Genomic DNA, 20,947 nt, shown 5'->3' on the forward strand with positions numbered 1-20,947 from the left:
ATATTCCAAAAAAAATGCTGTGAAATCACAGCTGATGCTTCAAGTCGTCCCATCATTCACTTGTCAAACATGCAAACCAAATTACCCCAAACAAAAAGATTGATCGGTTCTCTAATGATTGGCTATGGCAAGCAGTTTGTGAGGGCCCGTACGTGCAGTCGTCGCGAAGGCACGGATGGTGTGGCTTGTGAGCGGGGTGCAATCATGGAGAAAGGAAAAAAAAAAGTCTATATCACCCCCTCACCTATGGGGTGGAATACATAACCCCTCAATCTATGAAACAGTCTGTATCACCCCCTGAGCTTTCCAAAACCGGACAAATTGCCCTCTAAAACAGTTTTGAAAAATCATAGTAAATCATAGAAAAATCATAAAATAGAAAATCTAATTTTGTTAGACTCCAAATGAGTAGATCTACACAGTGAATATATAATATGGTATGCTTTAGTATATTTTTTGTTGTAGCTTTAGATTTATGATTTTCTTTATAGCTGTAAAAAAATATACTAAAGCATACCATATTATATGTTCACTGTATAGATCTACTCATTTAGAGTCTAACACAATTGAATTTTCCATTTTATGATTTTTTTGTGATTTACTATAATTTTTCAAAACTGCTTTAGAGGGTAATTTGACTCGTTTTGGAAAATTCAGGGAGTGATATAGACCGTTTCATAGGTTGGGGGTTATGTATTTCACCCCCATAGGTGAGGGGGTGATATATACTTTTTCCTGGAGAAAATTTCACCGCGACAATGGTGCTCCGTCCTGAGCGCGTCACCGGGTTTACAGTACTGTTTTCTTCCAAAACCTTTTTTTTTGCATGCCAGGAGGATTGCGGTGTGTGGTTTTTAATGTTCAGGTTCTTGAAAACCCAAAGTTTAAACTATGTTACAAGGAATTACATGCATAATTTGCATGTAAGAATGATTACACATGACTGGATTTGGAGGGGTGAACCGGGATGTTCGTGTACGCCACAAAGCTGTGTTTTTCTGCCTCAAAATTTTCTTATTATGTTTTTGAGAACTTGACCAGACATGCATTTTTAATAGAAATTTATCTCTGTCTGAATGTGGAGTTCTCTTGCATATTCTATTTTCCACATTCATTATGGTTTCCTGCTGAACCGTGAACAAAAAAAATAGTGCTTGCACCATTTGAAAATTCTTGGATAAATTCATAGCCACACGTCGTAACGATATTTTCTCAACAGTTTTCAGCAAAACTCCTCTAATCATTCTGCAACCCTCCCTCCCCTTTTATGGGAGCAGTTTTCAACAGTTTGATAATTAGAGCAGGGGCCCCATCAGATCGTATTGAATTGGACCTTGGGTTATCCAAACAGCACAAGATGCTGTCATAAAGAAATATTCCCCCAGATTTATTTAATCCGCACCTCCGGTTAGGTCCTCCTCCCAAGTTACTGTCTTATCTCTTTGCAGCGCCACCATTAGCCCCCAAATTAGGTAGGGTCAAATGGCTCATGATGATGATGCTGCCATTTCTGTCATTGTAACGGGGGGACGTGGCAGGTGAGCAGTGGCGGGGCCCTACCGCAGCACGCATTTGTGCGGGAGGGAGGGAGGCTGTGCAGGGCGATGCAGGAAAAGGGGGTGCAAACAAACGCAACGCAACGGCTTGCATACATCTCGCTGTCTTGTCTCGGTGGTGGACGAACGGGCCAAAGAAACAGTTTGAACTGAACACTCCTTGTGTGTTTTGTTTGTTGTTTGGAAGAAAAAAAAGATCAAGCTTTGGATATTTTTACATCTAGTTAATCGGAGTGCGTGTATGTTTAGTGTTGAAAACGTACATTATTAGATTTGTGTTCCAGATTTTTTTTTGAGAAATCAATGGTTAAAGTCTAACTTTCAAAAAATAAAACACGCCTTGTATTTTTGAACAGAGATTTTCTGTGAAATTCACGTTTTTCAGACACTTTTCAAAAATCTGAGAGGCCCCTTCTTTACTACTGACAATGCCAGTTCCTTGGACGTAGATTTAACAAGTGATTTAACCAGGTGCATGATCTACCTGCATTTTCTCTGTGCTGCTGATCTCGATCTCGCAAGAAAGACGAATCGGCTCAACTCAATCATTGGATCATCTGTTGTGCAGGACGACAAGATCTCGCTGCGCTTGCCAAGCACCGGTCGACAGCAAATCTACCCCCGCCGTGTGGCCACCGGAGGCCGGAATCTACCGGCGCGCGCATGGGCTCCGATGCCAGCGACGGACGGTAACACACGGCACAAGGAGCTCGCGAGCTGCGAGGCCGGGGAAAGAAATGGGCAGTGATGAAGATAAGGACCTGCCCCTTTGGAAGCGCACACACACAAACCAACACTGACATCACAGGGGAGGAGAGGGAGAGCCCTCTTTAAGATCACCACACTCTCCCACCCCCCTCCTCCTCATTGCTCTCTCTCTCTCTCTCTCTCTCTCTCTCTCTCTCGCATTGTGCCACTCTAGAATCTAGACCAGGTCGTAGGTAACTAGCAATTGAGGTCTTAAATTCTTGCTCGAGGTGCAGCAAGGCACGCTAGCTAGTCCGAGCAAGCTGATGCACGAGCTGAATTGCAAGGTGCCTTGAGGGTCTTGCCTTGCCAAGGCTTGCGAGGTCCCATTTTGCTTCTCCCCCTGAGCTTGCAGTTGCGTTTGAGTGCACCTCTGACTCTGGGGCTTTTGATTGGCCCTCGGGCGCCGTACTTAAAGCTCACGGGCTCGTCCATGGCGCTGGGGCTTGCAACACTTGCCGGTTCTTGCTAGCTGCTGCTGCCGCCTCTTCACCTAATCGAAGGTAGAACCGAGATCAGTTTGTGAATTCGTTAAAGATCACTTCTTTCTCTGCAATTCTGATCAGTTCAGTTCTGGAAATGAACATCGCGAATTGACACTTCTTCCGTGCTGTTGTCTGTTCGTGCAGAGTGTTGTGGCTGTGCAGTTGGTCTTGGTCCAGTGTTCTGGGCATGTTCTTGCGATCGAAGATCCAGGAGATGATCCTGAGAAGGAGGTCCAGGTCGATGAACAGCAGCGCCGGCGCGCAGCGGGGCCACGTCCCCGATCAGCTCGCGAGCTTGTCGACGGCTCCATGCGACGGCGACGGGGCCGGCACCGGCAGCAGCAAGAGTGCCACTGCGCGTGCCCTGTTCGCCTCGCCGAGGCTATCGCACTCTTCCTCCCTGCCCACCGGCACCGTCTTCGCCAAGAGCCCCGTGCTGGACGCCGATTCCGAGACGGCCATCTCCATGAGCCCGACCTCCGTGCTCGACGCGGCCGCGTCCTTCAGGTCCGGCCCCGATGCCGTCGGCAGCAGCAAACGCCGGCCGTGGCGGGACAACGGCCTGCACGGCCTCGCGGACGCGCTGGACTGCAGCGACCAGCAGCCGGAGCGGATCGTCCTCGCCGCGACGTCGCCGTCCCTGCTGGTCAGGTCGTGCTCCCTGGACCGCCGCGTCGAGTTCGGCGTCAAGAACAAGAGCTCGTGGCTGCCCCTCCGCGCCTGCAGCGGCCGCGAGGCCACGTCGCCGGCTGACCCATGGGAGATCGAGCCGTCGTCGGAGGACTACACGTGCGTCATCTCCCGCGGTCCGAACCCCAGGACGGTGCACATCTTCGGCGGCCGCGTCGTGGAGGCCGGCGCCGCGGACGCGAGCGGCACGGAGACCTCGCCGCGGCCGATCAATATGCCGGCGCACGGCGACCGGGGCTTCTTGAGCCTGTGAGCGATCTCGGTGCGCGCGTAGCCTGATGCCTAGGTAAAGAGATTGAGTCTGCTGAGTGCTATCATTAAGTTCAGCCTTAATGTTGCTGTATTGTATTGGTTGTTCAATCCGATCAGATGATCATAGATGTTTTGCTGATCAGATGCATGATGTACTAGACGTTTTGTTCAGGTTGAGCTGAAGCTGTCATATGAATTTGAGTAAATTTCATCATGTTCTTACTAGAAAAACTTGTAGATTCCCAACCAGTAAATCAGCTCCTGATAGCCGAACTACTACTGTAATCATAAATTTTATCTCCAAACAACTCGAGTACCGACTCCTGAACTAGGTGTATGCCTGCAAACAGCACAGGAAGATCAACTCTGAAGTCCGAACAGAGGAGCTTCAGAACACTTCCAGTTCTTGACAATAGTTCAGAACAGCTCTCCAATCCGGACAAAACCTCCAGAACATTTCCCAGCAAATCCAGCACGAAATCATACTAAATCTTTTCGTATGAATCTAGGCTCTAGAGCATGCCCAGGAGGCGAGTCCCCCCAATCATTGATGTCTTGATGAGCCCATGTTTAGATCAGAACCCGAAAATAAAAAAAAATGTCACATCGAATGTTTGGACACATGTATATAGTTCTAAATGAAATCTATTTACAAAACTTTTTGCATGGATGGGCTGTAAAATCGCGAGACGAATCTAATGAGCATACTTAATCCATAATTTGCAACAGTGGTGCAACTGTAACCATCCACTAATTATAAATTAATCATGAATTAATTAGCATCATTAGATTCGTCTCGCGATTTACAACTCATCTGTGCAAAAAATTTTATAAATAGACTTCATTTAGTACTTCAAATTAGCAAAATTCTATCGCAAAATTTTTTTCGTTTCATCTAAACACGTCCTAATTAACCCATGGAAACGAGCCGCCTCTTGTGGCGAAGCGAAGCTCTGCTCGGCCACGCCCAGAGCCCCAGACCAGACGATCGATCGGCCCCGGCCGGGCCAGTGGGGCGTACGCGCCCACTTGAACGGTGCCTCGTTTTTGTCAAAAAAAAAAAACGGTGCCTCGTCGCCGTCGAGGGCCCCGCGCCCGGTTGCAGCAGATCCCCGTGGACCGTGCCCCTGCCCTGTGGGGCCGGGCTCCCCATGCTCGCCTCGCCATCTGATCACATCTGATCGCCGAGAGTGTTTCGGTTTCTCTGTCAAGCTTCCTTTCCGCGACGGCGACCGGTTTGAAATCGACGCCCATTTTATTTTTCTAGCGACTGTTAGTATCATGCTGTCAGCTGAATGGCTGGTGGCCTGCTGTGACGGGCATTGCCTGGGCATTGAAACCTCTCTCTTTTCTTGCAGGCCATCATAATCATACTGGCGATGATGGATGGATGATGATGAGTTTGAGCACCAAGACAATTTGTTTATGAGTTTTAGCTTCAGTTGTGCTGGGAAATTATTGTAGAATGATTTGCCTAGATTATAGTACCTTTTTTTTAGCCCTACCTACATCTCATTGTTACCAGAAAGAGGGGGTTCGCACAGAGAAGAAAATTTGTAAAACAAGGGTGGTGACTCAACAATGCAATTGTTTTTTAATCTTTACTAGGGGGGAAGAAGATAATCAAGCTGCGGCAACATCTATCACAAACTCACAAATATTTTTCACTATCATTCCCTTCTGTAAGGCATTGAAAGTTTGAAGTAAGCACTTGTTCTTGAGAAAATTTGTTTACCCTTCTGTTGTCTTGTTATAAATTTGGAGTTTGGAACATAGAGTGTGCTGAGAAATTAATGTGGTACACATAAAACATGTACGAATGTATCTGTGCTATGCACGTCCAGGCCAGTACATGGCGTACAGATTTTGACCGGCACCATTGGCTCCTGTTTCCACGTTCCACACCAGAATCCTCTGTTAAGTCAGGTGAAGAGAACAAGTACAGGTGGCTTAATTGATGGTCTTTTTTTTTTGGTTCTTTTCTAGAATGGGCTAGCACGGAATTTGACCACTAATTACGGTGCCAAACAAAGTTATCTTACAAAACCAACTTCAGAACCCCCGCACTAGGAACCCTAAAGAATTTAATGAGGCATTTGACCGCGCGATTAGATGACGGTTGCTGTAGCATCACTGTAGCAAATCATCGATTAATTACCATCATTAGTTTCGTTGCGAAAAGTTACATCCATCCCTGCAAATCATCGATTAATTACCATCATTAGTTTCGTTGCGAAAAGTTACATCCATCCCTGAAAAGATTTTACAAATAGACTTCATTTAGACCACCATGCATACAAATTCTCTTCTCGAAAAACATGCGCGCTAGGGAAGAAAGATAACCAAACAGGGCTGATATCTCCTGCATCAAGAGCAGGTGCAAGCAAGACAATCTAAGGCCATGTTTAGATCACAACCCGTAAACCCCGTAAACGCCAAAAAAAAACATCACATCGAATATTTGGACATATGCATGAAGTACTAAATGAAGTCTATTTACAAAACTTTTTGCATAGATGGGCTGTAAATGGCGAGACGAATCTAATGAGCCTACTTAATCCATGATTTACAACAGTGATGCTACAGTAACCATCCGCTAATTATGAATTAATTAGCATCATTAGATTCGTCTCGCGATTTACAACCCATCTGTACAAAAAGTTTTATAAATAGACTTCATTTAGTACTTCAAATTAGCAAGATTCCATCGCAATTTTTTTTGCGTTTCATCTAAACACGGCCTAAAACTTCTATGGCGAGAGGTACAAGTTGGGGTGCCAATTGGTAATTCTTAGGTGCACCTCCAACCCTCTTTAGTTTAAAGTTTTGTACTAATTTTTTTCAAAATGAGATATGATTTTGGAGAAGTAGTACAAAATTTCAAACTAAAGAGGATTGGAGATGCACCTAAGGATCACTAATTGACACCCCTAGGTACAAGTAAATTAAACCTGTTTCTCCCCCTCCCCCTCACACCCCCCCCCCCAAAAAAAAGTGCAAATGCATAATTTCTGCAGATTTGTCTGTAAGGCCCTGATATAATTTTAGAAAGTTAAAAGCTATCAGGTTTCACTACGTATATTAGGCCATTGAAGCAAGTCCAGAATACCTAACAGAAGACAAGAAAGGATCATAGAGTATTTAACAGAATAATTTAAGTAAAAACTTTTAAAAAAGCAGATTAAAAGTGGTTAGGAGAAACCATTCCTAAATCAATTCAATGCCATTTTTCCTTAATGTTGGATAATGGTTGCTGAGCTGACTGGTGGTTCATAAATTTACAGAAACAAGACCAAACTGAATCAACAATAGCAAGGAATTCCTGCCATCAAAACCTTCTAAGCATTTCCACAGATGGCGAACTGAAAAAGTTGCTGTGATAAACTGCCAATTTTGATATTTACAGCGTTCAGAAACCACCTAAGTCATTCACATGAAAACTAGTGTTATCAAGAAGGAAGAGAACAAATACTAGCATATTGAAGTGAAATACTCCAGATCTTGGATTGGTCATTAGTGAAATTATAGATCTCTCAAGACCAGATATAAATATGATTTCTGTCTGAGGTGGCAAGGGGTCCTAGTCCACACCATGCACTTGCAAGAACTGGCGAAGAATGGCCCTCTAGGATGGTCGGCACTTCATTCTTCAATCTTGACCATATGTAAACAGATCCATCAGAAGAACCAGCAGCAATGCAATTTTCATCAGGGCTTATACAGGGTTTGCCAAAGCTGCCCGCCACTCTGTTACCGGTGGCCCTGAATGTTCCACAAACCTCCAATGTTCTAACATCAAAAAGGTTGTGCACGTTCTCTCTCCCACTTGTAAGAATAAATTTTTTGCTCCGTGACACGCAGACCGAGGTGACATCAAGATGAGCAGCTATCTGTGTAGTGCATTTCCCACTACGGATGTCCCATAGCCGAAGATTTCCATCCCTATGACCCGAGCAAATGATGTCACCATCAATGAAAGCTAGCGAGTTGGGGTTGCTTGCTGACATTATGGTGCTTTTGCAGAAACCTGTCTGGAGATCCCAAATCTTGATAGTACGATCGTTGGATGAACTCGCAACAACAAAGCTCTTCACCCAGCTTGCATCAACGGAAGAAACATTTTTCGTGTGACCAGTCAGAGTGTGATGAGGACGCCCCCCATTGACTTCCCAAACAAACAGCTTATTGGAGCTACAGGCAGCAACCACGAACTTGTTATCGTTGGTCACAGCAAGATCATTAACAGAGCCCAAGACACCATGTAGAGTGGAGGTCAAGGCACCAGTATATGCACCCCATATCTTAACAGTTTGATCCTGACCGCCACTAATTAGCTTGTCTGAGTTATGCTCAAACATCAAAGATCCACATCCACCATCATGAGCACGAATAGTGATTGTGCATGTTGATGGGATTGGTGTTTCCATATAACCAGCTTCAGAACGCCGTATGATGCCATCAGCTTCTTGCTGTGCATTGTGTTGTATACCACCAACTCCGGCTGTCTTTAGCTTCAGAACCATCTCCTCGTACATCGCATTGGCCTAGATAATTATTTTACAACTGTCAAAGCAGTAACTTACACATGCTAGTGCTATGTGTACAGTCTTAAAATGATGAGGGGCAGATATTTCAAGACTGCTGTAAGGTGGTCACTTTTAAGGATGATGCTTCCAGTCAAGGCAAAATTATTGAACTAAACTCAAAAAATTCTACCGAGAGAAATATTGTGCTTGCAGTTGCAGCATTATGGTATAGGAAACATGCTTGTTTTGCCATAATCTCTGATTCTCCATTGGTTACTACAGGATTATTGCAACTATGTATTACTAATAGCTAAAACGAATTTCTCTATCATATCAGTCTCAGTTGCTCAGTCGGCAAGCCACAAGCATAAAAGGAAAATAAAGTACCTCGTTGAGCTTCTCGGCATCCTTCATCTTCTCTAGCATCCATCTATCAATCAAACTCTGGTTCTCATCCTCTGCAGCTTTAAGTTTTGTTAATGCCTGCTCAAGTTCGGCTTTAACTGCCTGGTGCTCCTGAATAAGAAGATCTAAGGCTTTTGTTTTTTCGTCAATTGATTGCTTTAGCTGCACGTTCTCTTCGCTGCAAAAAAGCTTTGCACAAGCACTGAGTCCCATGTTCTCCAACTCTGAGCAAACTTAGAAAAAATGAATCACATTTAATACCTTGTCTTCTCAAGTTCAGCCTGCAAACTTGTAACCGTTGCTTCCTTCTCTTTGAGCAGCGCTTTTGATGCTTTACCCTCTTCTATTTCGGTTACAAGCTGCTCAGACAGCCGGGATTGCGCTTTGTAGCACTGCTGCAGTTCCAACTCGTGCTTCTCAGCCTTCTCCTTCCACTCCAAAGCCTACAAGGAATTAACAAAACTACCTTTTCTTCAGTAAATACCTAAAGACATCCTGCAAAATTCTTCCAAAAAAAAACTGGGACGTTCCGGCGAGACAGACATTTGAATTCAGTAGGCTCAGCAATACCATCAGTAAAATACATTTGATTGCATACTCCAATGTTCGATCAAACAAGGAAGGAGTAAAGTGTAATTATATTGGGAAAAGAAGGGAGAGGAGAATATGAGATCGGCCTTACGTGGGCGGCGAAGGGACGGGTGAGCGCCTCGATGGCCGGTCTGTGCGCCCCTTCCTCAGCGAGGTGCCTCCGTTTCAGCGAGCGCAAGGCACGCCGGATCGCCGCCCTGCCAGCCTCGGCCTCCGCCATCGTCCTGCGCACACGGATACAACAGCAAAACCGCTCCCCCGTTGTCAGGCAAACATCAATCAAAGAAGAAACCGAGCTACCCTCCAAGTTGAAGGTTTCCTCACATTCTCGCGCGGATTTCGGCGGCAGAGGGGGCAGGAGGAGGCCGCGCGTCCGGTGGCTTCAGTTCTCGGCAAGGGCGGCTCGGTTCTTCGGGCTTCGTTGGAAAAACTTACTAAGGGGAGAGGAAGACGACGACGGAGAGAGAGAGAGGAAAGCGAAAACGGCGTCTGGGCCGCGAGCTGGACTCGGACTCGCTGGGTAGCGTGGGCGGGCCCAAGAAACGTTGGGCTTTGACTGACAGTAAACGGGACCACGGGCTTAGGATCAAGCCCAATATATGAACTGGGCTGGGGAGACAATGGAATATTCTGGGTTTGGCGGCCACGCATGGTTTTCGTCTCCGCTTCCTCCGCCGCGGCCTCGCTTTCCAGCGAAAGCCTCGGCCGCCGCCTCCTCCACCCTCACGGACTCCACGGCCCCCACGGCCGCACCCTACGAGCGCATTGGTTGGTTGTTTCCTCCCCTGCCGCCCTGCGCTATCAAGCTGGTCCGGGCGCCTCGCCGCCGTCGAGTCGTGCTGTGCCGCAGAGGAAAGTGAGGGAGAGGGGGAAAGATAAAACAAATAGAGTTAAATACACCCGCGGCCCTCGAACTTGTCCTGATGTGCCACTTAGGTCCACCAACTCGCAAAATCGAAATCTGGCACCCTGAATTTGTTATGCTGTGCCACTTTGGTCTATACCCCTTGATATGGCACCACGTGCCATGAATATATAAAAAAAACCCCTCCAAAGTTGTTATCTTCTCCCTTCACGGCCTTCCCTCCCATTCTATCTCTTTCTCTCTCCCCATGCCTCCCCTGCTTCCTCTGCAGTGCGTGGAGCTCACTGCCGCCCCCTGCCTCCTCGCCTTCCACTAGAGCTCGCGGCCACCACGGGCGCCGCCTCCCCCTAGAGCTCGTGGATGCCGCACCTGGCTCGCCGCTAGGCCGGGGGCGGACCGGCATGCAGAGCTCGCTCGTGCCCGCCCGCAGTGGCAGAGGGCCTGTCGGAGGGTGCGTCGGCTTGCTCGCCCACGGCGGCGGAGCCCTCGGGGGAGAAAGCCACGGCGTGCTCGCCCGCGGCCGCGGAGCGCCCGGCGGAGCGCGCGGAGAACGCCGTGGCCTTCTCGCGTGCTCGCCCCCGGGCGAGCTTGTGCTGACGTGCTTGCCTCGCCCGCGTCGGGAGGGCCCGACGGAGGGAGCGTCGGCGTGCTCGCCCATGGGGCCGGAGCGCCCGGCCGAGCTCGTATCGGCATGCTCGCCTCACCCGCACCGGGGAGGGCCCGCGCGGAGCGTGCTGGCCCGCGGCGGCGGATGGCCTGGCGGAGGGCCTTGTCGTGTGGGGAGCGCGGTGGCGAGGCGGAGCCTGGCGGGTGAACGCGAGAAGACCCGCCACAGCCGTAGCCGCCCGTCTTGGCGGCCCGTCACAGCAGCCGCGCCGCCGTGGAGGTGCGCTGCACAACTTCACGGAGCCTGCGGCCGCGGCGGCGTCCGCCGCATGTCAGAGGTGGAGGTGGCCTCGAGCGTGGACAGGTTGTGGAGCCCCGACGAGCCCGCGGAGGGAGTCCCCCGCCGCGGCGGCGACGACGCGGCGGACAGGAGGCGGAGCGTGGCGATGTGGGCGAAGGATGCGGCGAGGGCGCTGGCGGTCGCTGCGGCCGAGAGCTACAGGAGCGAAGGGAGGCGAGAGGCAAGGGCGGCGACGGCAAGCTGGCCACGGCGGTGTCGTCCTCCTCCTCGTCCTTCGCCGTCGCCCACGGGAGAAGCAGCATTTGGAGCGCGACGGGTTTTGCATATGAGGATGTAGATATAGAAGATGATAAAATTCAAGGACTCTTGTGCATATATTCATGCCCCTTGAAGAGTTATGGACCTAAGTGGCACAACTTAACAAGTTCAGGGTGCCAGATTTCGATTTTGCGAGTTCGTGGATCTAAGTGGCATCTGGGGACAAGTTCGAGGGCCGCCGGTGTATTTAACTCAAACAAATATAATCATATAATGGCAATTGCCGCCCTGCTGCGCCGGAGGGTGCTCTCGTCACCCCACGCTGCCTCCTCATGCCGAAATGGTTCGTGGTGCTTCTTTCTTGTTGAGCGGCTGGTAGGTTGGTTGTTCTTTTGGTTGGGGTTCGTGTGCCATGTGCTCGATGAAATGTCAAAACGAGGCGCTCCATCTCTGGGCAACTAATGTCCACTGATCAGTGGTAATTTCCATTTTAGGTCAATTTGTAGCATCAGTTTTCATGTTTATTGTTTGCTTGGAGAAACGACCAGCCATAAAAGGCGACAATTTTCCTATTAGGTTGTGATTGTTATTTTTTCTCCCGATGTGAACATAACTTTGCAGAAATTTACCATGCTAGGGAACATGATTGTGGCCTCAGTATTGGTGCATCTTGCACGTATGCCGATAATTATGTTGTTTTTTGTACTCCCTCCATTCCAAATTGTAGGTCCTTTTGGCAAATCTAGATACATAAGTTTTGATATGCACCTAGATATACACTATGTCCTGATACATAGCAAAATCCATATATCTAGATTTGCCAAAACGACCTACAATCTGGAGCGGAGGAAGTACAACTCTGAAATGTGCTTTAAAATTTGTTGTTCGCACTTCAATTTTTTTTCAGTGTCAAAGCCGCTGGTGGGTCTGTTCATTATATTGTTGTTACATAACCAGAATTGCTTTAAACTGCTGTCTAACAAGCTCCATACTCTGTACAGCTGTTTATATTCGCTGCCCTTTCTCCAATGCTGATCCACATTCAGTGGTGAATTCTACTAACTCCAGATATTGGAGGAGCTACCACAACTCTGGAAAGTTTGATTTAACTGATATGACGTAAGAATCAATTTGAATTCCATTCATTCATGTAAAATTCAAGTTCTTTTTCTTCATATTCTTGTTTGGTTACACATAAGTTTCATGCATTTGTACCATATCTACAAGATAACCCATTTCAATACTTCTAAATAACTGTCCAGTTGGAATGCTGTCATTATTCATCATAACAGAAAATATTTACTCCAATAATTAATGAATTATGGTGGCTTGAAATATGGAAACTGTTGCAAAATAACAAGGATGCACTTATATTGTAGTTCATTAACGAGGCTAGGAATGATCATACATTTCTGGAGGTGGATCAATGGATTGTAAATGTGAATCTTAATATTTACATGTAGTGGAGAAAGATGCTGATGTTCATTTATTACCCCATATATACTTCATTTGAGTAGTATGATATCATGAATAATAGGCATCCCCATATGTGGTACCCAAAAGCCCGAGAAAAGAAGCGCAATGTATATTTACATGTTGGTCCTACAAACAGTGGGAAAACTTATAATGCTCTCAAGAGACTAGAAGCAAGCTCTTCAGGTACTATTTTGATCTACCCGGTGATACTAAAAGAACTTACTTTTACCATGGTTGCTCAGAATTGTCATCAAATATCATAGGTGTGTACTGCAGACCTCTGAGATTGTTAGCACGGGAGGTTGCCCAAAGGCTAAACAAAATTAATGTCCCTTGTAACTTGATTACTAGACAAGAGAGGGATGAAGTTGAAGGCGCAAAGCACACCTCAGTGACAGTCGAGATGGCTGAAGTGACTACTGAGTATCAGTGTGCTGTTATTGATGAAATCCAGGTACTTAAAGTGAATGAGTTTGTAGACTGCTAGGTTAGGGAGGTGTATTCATACTGTGGATAGGAAGCTAGAGAGTCATGAAATTGATTTTTTTTAATTTTTTTAAGTACATGATCCAATCAATTGTGTTTCCCACTGTCAACATAGAGTTCTTTGGAATACCCCCATCTTTTTAATCTTGTCTTCTTCCATGGAATAGATGGTTGGCTGTAAATCAAGGGGATTTTCGTTCACACGTGCACTTCTGGGGCTTTGTTCAGATGAACTTCATGTTTGTGGTGACCCAGCTGCTGTTCCCCTTATTCAGTGAATTCTTGAAGCTACTGGTGATTCGGTTACGGTAATTTAGATGAACTAACAGAATGTATACTACTGCTAAAGTGCTATTGCATACTAATATATTATATTATATAATTCTTTTCCATATATGGTAGTTGAGAATTCGAAGTGTATTAGCTGATGTGTTGCTCAGCCAATATAGTACCTTTATGAATTTTTTTTTTCTGTTATGGCACACAGTTAATTTTTGTATATGGAAAGAGATATAATGTGGTTACCTACTGTAAGATGAAAAAAGTCAACAATATCACTATCCCATGTCTTGCAAGCATTAGCTGCATTGACGATTAAGATTTTCAAATTTTCTCCACTTTGAATGTTCTGATTAAATATTACATGCATTCTTATGTAGCTTTTGTTGGTGAATGGTGATATGCTATGTGATGTTGTTTTATACTTGCAAAGAATATCCTAAATGGATTTGAGAGGGTTTTTCTCAAATGAATTTGTTCTCTGTTGCCCAAATGAATTTCCTGCATAGTTTTTTTATTAGATAATGCTGAAGTACTGGTGCAAGCTGCAAGCATCTACGGCATTTTGTCATGTATCAAATGTCCTTATTTAAAGATTATTTGTTGTTGAGCAGGTTCAATATTATGAGAGACTATCTCCTTTGGTTCCTCTGAAGTCTCCACTTGGATCTTTCTCTAACATCAAGGCAGGAGATTGTTTAGTAACATTCTCGAGACGTGGGATTTATACTCTCAACTCTCAAGGTTGGTATTGTTGAACTGGCCCTTGCAGCATTGCTCTGTATCATACTCCTACATAGGATTTGTGTATATTCAATATATATAAGAGAATAAATGTAGAATCTCCCTCTAAATTTCCTGAAAAATAAAATGAAAGTCAGTAAAGAAAAGGTAACTTGGCGAAATCTGATCTGAGGATAGTTGTTTCAATTTAGCAACCCTTGGAATATGTTCTCTTACCTTATTCTTTTTCATAGTACTTGCCAATTGAATACTACAGATAAGTGAAGTCGTGAAACTGATAATGCAAATCTACAACCACCTACAATAAAAAACCTATGAACTAATTTAGCCCGGTGCAGATCCAATGTACAAGGATGAAGGATCAAGGACCAGTAACCACAACAATGCCTGCTAACTTTTTTCCTACATCTATGGACAACAGATTGCAATTCATATGAGATCATTAAAATGTATCTTTATCTTCCCAGTAGATGAAGTGAATATCAAGTTTCAGCTACCTTTTTATGTTGCAATTTTTCATGCACTCAGAAAAGAATTGAAATGGAGGGAAAACATCTTTGCTCTGTGGTCTATGGCTCATTGCCACCAGAAACTCGGACAAAGCAGGTACGTTTTATATTTGGGTATTTACTATCATACTATTATATCTTCTGCCTCATTGATGCCACATCTCCCATATGAGTATATGACCATATATTTACATGCATAGTAGCATGTCTAAGATGTTATTGGCGTAGTTCTCAATAAACATCCTACAATGTGATCATTGATGCTAGGCAAGGAAAACAGCCAACCACTTTTTTGCATGATTAACTTCACAGCCCACAAGCTCATAGATTTGGCCAGGATTTCAAAAGTTCTCTATTCATGGTTGTAGTCTTGGTTGCATTAAAAGTAACCTTTCTGGTCGTTTATGAATTATTCTTTGTGATGCCATGATAATTTCTATGTCAAGATGAGGGAACTAATCTATTGCTTAAGCTTGCAGGCAACAATGTTCAATGATGATACCAGTGACCTTAATGTGCTAGTCGCTAGTGATGCTATTGGAATGGGTCTTAATCTGAACATTTCCAGAATTATTTTTTCTACAATGATGAAGTTTGACGGCTTCAACTTCAGGGAACTAACTGTATCTGAAATCAAACAGATTGCTGGTATCGACTTTTCTTCTTATCATCTTTACCCCCAGCAGTTTCATTTCCACTCTTTTGTTTGCCCTTGATCCACAGGCTTTTGAGCTGCAGTTTGTGCACATTTTATGTGTTTTGACCTTTTTGTAGGCAGGGCTGGGAGATATGGGTCTAAGTTCCCAGTTGGAGAAGTGACCTGTCTAAACCCTAAAGATCTCCCATTACTGCACTCATCTTTGAAGTCACCTTCCCCCATTATAGAGGTAATCTCCCATTATTCTCAGTAAATTGATTTCCAGCACTATGAAGGCAGCAAAAAGTTATATAGATGATAAATAGCACAAACAACCGCAGATGCTGACATGGCTTTTCTGCAGCGTGCTGGACTTTTCCCTACATTCGATTTATTATCTTTATATTCGCGATTGCATGGAACTGACTTTTTTCACCCTATACTGGTAAGCTAAACAACCAATCTCTTGCTATGTTATATGGTAAAATGCCTCCATACAAAATATATTGACTTTGGATATTCATAGCCAGTTATTTGTCAGCAGAAAATGTTTCACTAGGCAAACTATTTAGTAGCAATACCATGATAACTTTTTTTTTTGGCTGGGACACTATGTTGGTGTTCTATTTTTCAATAGCCACTAGAAGTTTCTAGCACTATAGCTACATCACAGTTATACAAATGGTTGGTTCATTGAATTATGTCCTCACAATCTTTTGCATTAGCGTGAAATTAATATCCTGTACTGTAATTTGTTTCTTTTGAGGTATCTGTGCACTTGTTCAGACTTCTGCTGTTCAGCTTGAGTTGGCTTGTTCAGAAGAATTTAAGTAGAGTTCGTTTGTGTCTATGTATTTCTCTTGAATAGCTTGTTATCATATTTAGTTTAATTATATATCTGTGCTTTGTCCAACGAAGGCCTCCTGAGGCGCCGGTGCGTAATGGGGTTCTTGAGCGGGTCGATAATGTAAAGAGGGGTAGAGGTAGACCTAAACTGACGTGGGATGAGTCGGTTAAGAGAAACCTTAAGGATTGGAATATCTCTAAAGAGATAGCTTTGGATAGGAGCGCTTGGAGACTAGCTATCAATGTGCCTGAACCTTGAACTTATTTCTTTCGGGTTTCATCTCTAGCCTACCCCAACTTGCTTGGGAAAAAAGGCTATGTTGTTGTTGTTGTTGTTGTTGTTGTTGTATATCTGTGCTTTCTTTCAATTTACAGATATTTTTTCTGGTCAGAAAATGTGCTAGTTTTCATTTCGTTGTGTTGTAGGAACGTTTCTTAGAGAAGGCTAAACTATCGCCAGACTATTTTATTGCTGAATGTGAAGATATGCTGGTAATTCTTTCCATTAACCCCTTTTCTTTATCTGGTCAAATCTTCTACAAGGAACATTATAATAAATCAAAATCTGATCATATGGGCAGGAATTCAGTGAATGCCTGCTGAAAAACAATAATTTTGCATTATCTTTATAAGAATAGCGAACTTTCTTGGATCAATGTTTTCTCTTTGAGTTACATGGTGTAATATTTTGTTAAAGATTATTTTTCTTTCATTTTTAACAGAAGGTTGCTGCTATTGTTGATGATTTACCTCTTGGGTTGTATGATAAATACCTCTTCTGTATGAGGTGATCTGCATTACAGTTATATGATACCAACCTATCCCGTTTCATGTGTTATACCTTTTGAATTGCCTTGCTCCACAACTCTTGTGAAATAATGTTATATAATTATTTTCTGACACTTGTATTGCAGTCCAGTGGACACGCGTGATGATATATCTGTCCAGGGATTAGTTCAGGCAAGCATTTCAATCCTACTATTTTTCCTTGCTATATTTTTGTGGAATTAGGACAGTCTTCCTAATTTCTTCGATGTGCAGTTTGCTGAAAATTATGCAAGGAAGGGCACCGTTCGACTCAAAGAGATATTTACACCTGGAACATTGCAGGTTCCTAAAACACACAATCAACTGAAGGAGCTTGAATCAGTTCACAAGGTTATTGCACCTAAATTTTTCTTAGATACTATTAGTTACTTGTCAGTACATAGTCAATACTGCCATATGTTTTGTCAACATTCTTCTGGGTGCAAATTCCTTTGTTCTTCAACTTTATATTCTGCAAAGGCAGCTAACATGGACTTGAAGTTTTGAACATTATCTATTGTTTCTAAAACAATCTTCAATCTATTGTACATGTATTCTCACAAAAAAAAATCATATTACAAGTTCAATGTATGCTAGAGGAAGGAAACTTTAAATCTTGATAGGCATTATCCAGAAATTAAAGTCTTCTTTTTTTGTTGGTACCATTGCAATTCGAATTTGGATTAGAAATTTCAAGTTTGATCCAAATTCTGTAGACTACCTTGGAAGTTCGTTCTGAGTTGATCTTATGCCACCTGCTTTTGCAAACATGGTATATTTGTCGAGTTATTCTTATGCATAAATATACCCAAATTCCAAAATAACAATAAATATGTTGAGCAGTCTCAGCATTGATATATACGGGGTACAAAAGTTAGCTGTAATTAATTCATATAGCAGCTAGTACGAAGAATCTTATGGTAGCCTAGTACTGAATGGAAGTGCTGAATGTGGACCTATAATTTCATTTGTGGTATTTAATTCAGTGAGATGATCTCCATTTCTTGTGGTGACCACCTCAGGTCTTAGAGTTGTATGTGTGGTTAAGCTTCAGAGTGGAGGATTCCTTTCCAGACCGTGAAGTGGCTGCTTCCCAAAAGTCAATCTGTAGCATGTAAGTGCTTAGATCCTTCTAGAGCTCTCTCTTCTTCTTGTTTCTTTTTTTTCCCCATTCGTTATATCAATGTAGTGGATTTCTCATTGCTGGTATTATCAGGTTGATCGAAGAATATCTGGAAAGGTCAGGATGGCAGCCACAAGGACGAAGAAAGTTTTTGCATGGTCCAGAAAAGCTGCTTCGGAAATATGATGCATCGCAAATGTATGATATCTTTAATTTCCAGAAATGTCTGGTATTATTTTCAATAATGTCTGGGATGACTGTGCTAGTGGCATCTTTCAACCACAATAAAGTCTTATCATCTTTATCCCAACCACAATAAAGTCTTGTCATCTTTTAACAATTACTTTTGTGTAATGATGCCAATTTTGTATCCTTTTTTCTCTCTCGAACACGTAGGAACCAATTTTGTTCCAAATCTTATATATTCATATAGTAATTGTTGGTCGAAGGCTTGTCCAAACAAAACAGGATGCATCTTACATTTAGAGGCAGAACACATCATAGGCTGTAGTGCTATATCTTTTTTGAAAACTGTACAGCGGGGGGAGCCCCTGCTGTGGTGGCTGTAGTGCTATATCACATGATGTGTGCACCATTCATGTTCGATTCTATGAACTTCTTTTTTTCTGTTGTAATCTGTCTTCAATGCATCTTGACCTTATAATACGCTCTTCAAAAGCCGCATCTGCTAAATTTTCCATTTTATTTTCCACCAAGATAGTGCCCATACATTGAATCATAATAACCGATCCCTCTCTTGTTTTATGAACAGCCCTTTCCTGACATAAGCTTTTTGAGTTCAATGAACAGGCACAAGTACTTTCAAGAAGTTGATGCAAGACCCAAATAGAAGGCCTGGACAAGAATAGGGTCTTACCACATTCAGACCACATTTTGAGCAGCCCTCCAGAGCATGTCCTGCCTTTCTGATTGGTTATCGAATCATAATCGAGGAGCCAAACACCACTTTGGATGACAGAAGAGATTCTTGGACTAATCCTTCACCACACCCACTTAGGTCAGACTAAGCAGATAATTTGGCAGGGCATGTTACACATTCTCCATCCACCATACTATGGAATGCACTCTATACTAGTTTGTAAAGTAAAAAAAAAGGAGGCATGGCAAAGCCACTTGTGAGACAGGCTGCTTACATCTCATACGGAATGGTATTAACTTGTACATGGTAGTCTGAGTTCTAAAAGTAGCTGAAGTTTAAAAAGAGTAATAAAGTAGCTGAAGTTTAAAAAGAGTAATAAAGTAGCTGCAATGTGGTTGTAACCCTGTAAAGAGATATGGATAGTTATGGCTTTCTTTTCCATTTTATGAGACACGAAAGGGGCAGTGTCGCTTCTCAGGATGAAAATGAATGATTCCTAACGCAAAATCTCTATGTTGTCGTCGGCAGCTTTGCGCCATTTCTTTTGTGCCTGTGCTGTCCTCCGGTGAATGATCCGGGATTTTTACAACCGTACCCTTAGTTGAGTTCTCTTGCTCAGTTCTACCCTTAGTTCACAGACGTGCTCAGTTTTACCCCTCACCGCGCGAACTCCCATCGGAAATACCCTTCCACGCCGTCTCCGTCTGTCCTGCCGTGTCTTACAGGTGGGGCCTAGCCAACAGGAGCCACTTTCCCAATCCGCGTTCCAAATCGAACCAGCCTCCCCTGTTCTCGCCGCTCCCCTCCCCGCGCCGCCGTGCTCTCGCCGTGCAGCCCAGGCCGCGCAACCCTCCCCGCGCCGCTCCTCCGGCCGCGCCGCCCTGCCCTCGCCTGTCGCCGCTCCCCTCCCCGCGCCGCCCCTCCGGCAGCGCCGCCCTGCTCTCGCCTCTCGCTGCTCCCCTCCCCCGCGCCGCCCCTCCGGCCGCGCCGCCCTGCTCTCCCTCTCGCCGCTCGCCTCCCGGCGCCACCCCTCCGGCCGCGCCGCCCTGCTCTCGCCTCTCGCCGCTCCCCTCCCGGCGTCACCCCTCCGGCCGCGCCGCCCTGCTCTTGCCTCTCGCCGCTTCCCTCCCCGCGTCACCCCTCCGGGCGCGCCGTCCCGGCCATCGCGCCAGCCCGGCTCTCCCGCCGCGCCACCTCCCCTGTTCTCGCCGCGTGTCGTCGTCGCCGCCCTCTGGCAGGTGCTCCCGCAGGACGGCCTCCGTGACGAACCCAACGCCTTACTTCCACCCGTTGTCCGGCCGCTTCACCCGGCTGACCACGTACCACACCTTGAGCCTGTCCGGGTGCTCCGCCGCCCACCGATCGAGCTCGCCACGCAGGAGGATGTCGTCCTCCGTCCGGTTGGCGTAGACAAGGTGCATCTCCGTCCGGTCCTCCGGCTGGTCGCGCAGCACCGCCTGGATCACCTGGTACAGCGGTGTGATCCCGCTCCCGCCGGCGACCATCGTGAGGCGGCCCGCCTTACGGGGCTCGCCGTCGATCGTGAAGCTTGATGGTTAATTCAGGTGTCCACATGCACGGTTTCAGCTCAAGTTTCAGTTCAGCTTCAGAGTTCAGACTTAGCTTTAGTTTACAGAGTTAGTGTGCGTTTTCAGAGTTTCAGTCTTAGTGTTGAGAGCTCTGTTTTCAGTTGAAGCAGAGCGCGTCCACCTCTCGCCGTGCGCGCTTCAGCGGGGCGAGTGGAGTCCCGAACTTCACGCCATGATTGACCTGTGGGATGGCGCAGCAGGTGGAGATCATGGCGGGTTGTGCGTTGTGCCTGATCGTGCAGATCGTGGCCTGTAAATCAGAGTTCTTTTGCATACTGTTGCATGACAA

General features: G+C 45.2%; 2 protein-coding genes and 1 pseudogene across 2 annotated transcripts; 2 read left to right on the plus strand and 1 right to left on the minus strand.

The window, feature by feature from the left end:
- Positions 1-2,340: 2,340 nt before the first annotated feature.
- Positions 2,341-4,035, plus strand: LOC120690127. Its single transcript, XM_039972653.1, has 2 exons — positions 2,341-2,806; positions 2,933-4,035. The coding sequence occupies exon 2, from the start codon at positions 2,976-2,978 to the stop codon at positions 3,729-3,731; it is 756 nt and encodes a 251-aa protein (XP_039828587.1). The 5' UTR covers positions 2,341-2,806; positions 2,933-2,975; the 3' UTR covers positions 3,732-4,035.
- Positions 4,036-7,049: 3,014 nt separating this feature from the next.
- Positions 7,050-9,699, minus strand: LOC120690128 (autophagy-related protein 16-like). The gene is made up of 5 exons (XM_039972654.1): positions 9,577-9,699; positions 9,344-9,476; positions 8,923-9,104; positions 8,644-8,839; positions 7,050-8,274 (listed from the first exon to the last, which is right to left on the minus strand). Coding segments are annotated over exons 1-5 (1,524 nt in total). The 5' UTR covers positions 9,579-9,699; the 3' UTR covers positions 7,050-7,263.
- A 199-nt stretch (positions 9,700-9,898) lies between these two features.
- Positions 9,899-19,304, plus strand: LOC120690130 (annotated as a pseudogene).
- The last annotated feature ends 1,643 nt before the right edge of the window (positions 19,305-20,947 follow it).

Source organism: Panicum virgatum, chromosome 9N (genome assembly GCF_016808335.1).
Source record: "Panicum virgatum strain AP13 chromosome 9N, P.virgatum_v5, whole genome shotgun sequence".
In the NCBI taxonomy this organism is placed as follows: Eukaryota; Viridiplantae; Streptophyta; class Magnoliopsida; order Poales; family Poaceae; genus Panicum; species Panicum virgatum.

Coding starts and splice junctions, on each gene's coding strand:
- LOC120690127 (XM_039972653.1), top strand. CDS start 2,976: ATGTTCTTGCGATCGAAGATCCAGGAGATGATCCTGAGAAGGAGGTCC.
- LOC120690128 (XM_039972654.1), bottom strand. Junction 8,840..8,922: donor GCTGAACTTGAGAAGACAAG/GTATTAAATGTG, acceptor GCTTTTTTGCAG/CGAAGAGAACGTGCAGCTAA. Junction 8,275..8,643: donor ATGCCGAGAAGCTCAACGAG/GTACTTTATTTT, acceptor ATAATTATCTAG/GCCAATGCGATGTACGAGGA.